The sequence below is a fragment of the Malurus melanocephalus genome, unplaced genomic scaffold (assembly GCF_030028575.1).
Source record: "Malurus melanocephalus ecotype Western Australia unplaced genomic scaffold, MMel_1.1 scaffold_368, whole genome shotgun sequence".
Taxonomy (NCBI): Eukaryota; Metazoa; Chordata; class Aves; order Passeriformes; family Maluridae; genus Malurus; species Malurus melanocephalus.
In genome coordinates, this window is record NW_026623600.1 from 528,004 (window position 1) to 530,649 (window position 2,646).

At 48.1% G+C, this 2,646-nt stretch overlaps 1 protein-coding gene across 1 annotated transcript in view; it reads left to right on the plus strand.

Annotated features, from left to right (window-relative positions):
• Positions 1-2,646, plus strand: part of DNAH9 (dynein axonemal heavy chain 9) — a 189,280-nt gene that overhangs the window by 8,233 nt on the left and 178,401 nt on the right. The window contains 2 exon segments of the mRNA XM_057378622.1: positions 1,141-1,209; positions 2,488-2,614. Of these exon segments, the coding sequence (XP_057234605.1) occupies positions 1,141-1,209; positions 2,488-2,614 (196 nt within the window).

Sequence of the window (2,646 nt, forward strand, 5' to 3'; positions counted from 1 at the left end):
AGGGAGCTCAGTGGGTCCCACCTGGTGCCACCTCCCTGCTCCAGCAGGGCCATCCCAGAGCTCAGGGCACAGCATTGTGTCCAGGCAGCTCTGGAATGTCCCCAGGAGGAGACTCCAGCCCTGTCTGGGCTCTGTCCCAGCTCGGTCCCTGCCCAGGGCACAAGTTCTGCCTCCTGTGCAGGGGGAGCTCCCTGGGCTCAGTCCCTGCCCATTTCCCCATTTCATCTTGCTCTGTTTCTCAGCACCACTGAAGAAGACATATAAATATATGTATATACATACACACACATATATTTCTATTATTTCTATTTCTATTTCTATTTCTATTTCTATTTCTATTTCTATTTCTATTTCTATTTCTATTTATTTATATTTTATTTATATCTATATTTATATTTATATTTACTTTATTTTTACTTTTTTATTTTTATTTTTTATTTTCTCATATTTTTCTATTTTTAATGTTTTAGTATTTTTATATTTTAATATTTTTATAATTATATGTGCATTTATATTTATATTTACATGTATATTTATATGTATATTTATATGTATATTTGTATTTATATGTATGTACAAACATCATAACTGGTATATAACATACACAGATATATATTATGTATTATATATTATTATATGCATATATATAGTACCTATATCTATATGTGTGTATAAAGTCTGAAGGGGTGAGCACCAGAGCTYGGCCCAGCAGCTCTRAAAACAGATCATCCATACACATATTTACATATAAATGTGCAGTATTTTTCTATATGTTATTTGAGCATTCACACAGCAGTGACCTGCATCCAGTGGAGCACTACTGGGACACAAAACTGTTGAGGATMAAATGTCTAAAACTGATGTTTTGGCAACCGATTTTTCTAAAAACCCCGAGCCCTTCTCCCCTGCCAGGTGCTGATCCCCATTTCGCAGGTCAGCGAGGAAACACCTGAGACAGAGCACAGGGGATGGGCAGCCTTTGGGCAATGAAGGATTTGGGGTGATGTGGGGGGGTGAGATCCAAGGTCCCCCTTCAGAGTACCTGCCTGCAAACTCTGGCATTTGGAGGAAGGGGTAAATGCAGACCTCAACCCCAGGACTAAATGTCACCCCTGTCTGTTGTGTCTGTTTTGCTGCCAGGAGCTTGGACTCTGCCTATGGAAGGAGGGTGGTGCAGAAATATGACGAAATAACCCGGCAGCTTGACAGGTACGTGKGGCTCAGGCAGGGCTGCAGCTGTAGGAGAAAACATTCTCCTCCCCTAAACCACCTTCCAGCACATCTGKCAGCCCAGGACCTGGGAATGTCCCTTTGGAGCCCTGGAAAGGAGTTTTGTGCTGGGTGAGGAGGAGGGATCCTGTCAGTGGGTACCACAGGTTTGCTGGGATGGGTTCAAATGAGAGTCCTGCAGGAGGAACGGGGGCTCTGCAGCCCAGCAGGAGTGTCAGAACGAGCTGCTGTGGGATGCAGGAGCTGCTGTGGGATGCAGGAGCTGCTGTGGGATGCAGGAGCTGTTGGGGATGGAGGAACTGTTGGGGGGTGGAGGAAAGGCTGTGGGATGGAAGAGCTGCTGAGGGATGGAGGAAAGGCTGTGGGATGCAGGAGCTCCTGTGGGATGCAGGAGCTGCTGAGGGATGGAGGAGCTGTTGGGGGATGGAGAAAAGGCTGTGGTAGAAAGCCCAGGCTGGAGGAAGTCTCTGCCCTCTTGTGCCCCTTCACTGGCTGTGTTTGCAGTGGCTCAATGTGGAATATCCCAGTTTTGGGTGGGAGTCATTGCCCTGCACTTGGCATCTCAACATCCTCTGTTAAACCTGAGAGGAGCTTTTTCCCAGCAGGAGATCCCTGCAGGGCTGCTCCTCATCAGCAGTGCAGGGAGCTGAGGCTCTAAGCTGCTGGATCCTGCAGCCTGAGAGGAGAGAGCACTGTTCCCATGACCAAAACAAGGCTGGGTAGTTTGGCACAGCCTTTYAGAGAGGAGCAGCCCTGCAGATGGCCTGGGGTGACCACCTCGAGGTGCTGTGTTCTGGGTGGYATTTCCCAGAGGTGACAACACGATTCAGAGGAGATTTGGGAGTCACTTGGGAGGTTGGGGCTGTCCCTGACATGTGAGATGCCAGGACCCCTGTTCTGCCCTCTGTTCCCATCCCAGTGGTGTCATGGTCTCATCCCTGTGGTTGCAGGCACTCTGGAAACTCCCAGCTGCTGATATATYGCTTTAGGCTAAAAGTGATAGGCTTGAAAAGTCTGTCTCCAAATCKGAATCCTCTGCTAAAACTGGTACTTGAGAGGGTTCTGCCTCCCGACTTAATGCTGCCACTGGTTTTTGGGTGGTTGTCTTGGAAGCCCTGTTGTTTATGGGGATAGCATGGATGGGGTTTGAACATTCTTCACGTTCCTCAGTCCTCAGAGTGGACGTGGCTTCATTCAGTTACACCTGTGCTCAGCTGGCTTGGTAACCACGAGGTGRATGTTTCTGTTTTCCTGCAGGTATCAGGAGAAGCTGTATTTGGAATGGTCCCAGACAGTCTCCGAAAAATCCCAGTTCAACCTCACTCAGCCGCTCCTCCGGCGAGACCCGGAAACCAAACTGATCACTGTGAATTTTGATCCCCAGGTAAGAGCTGCTGGCCCTGGGCTCTCCTGCCT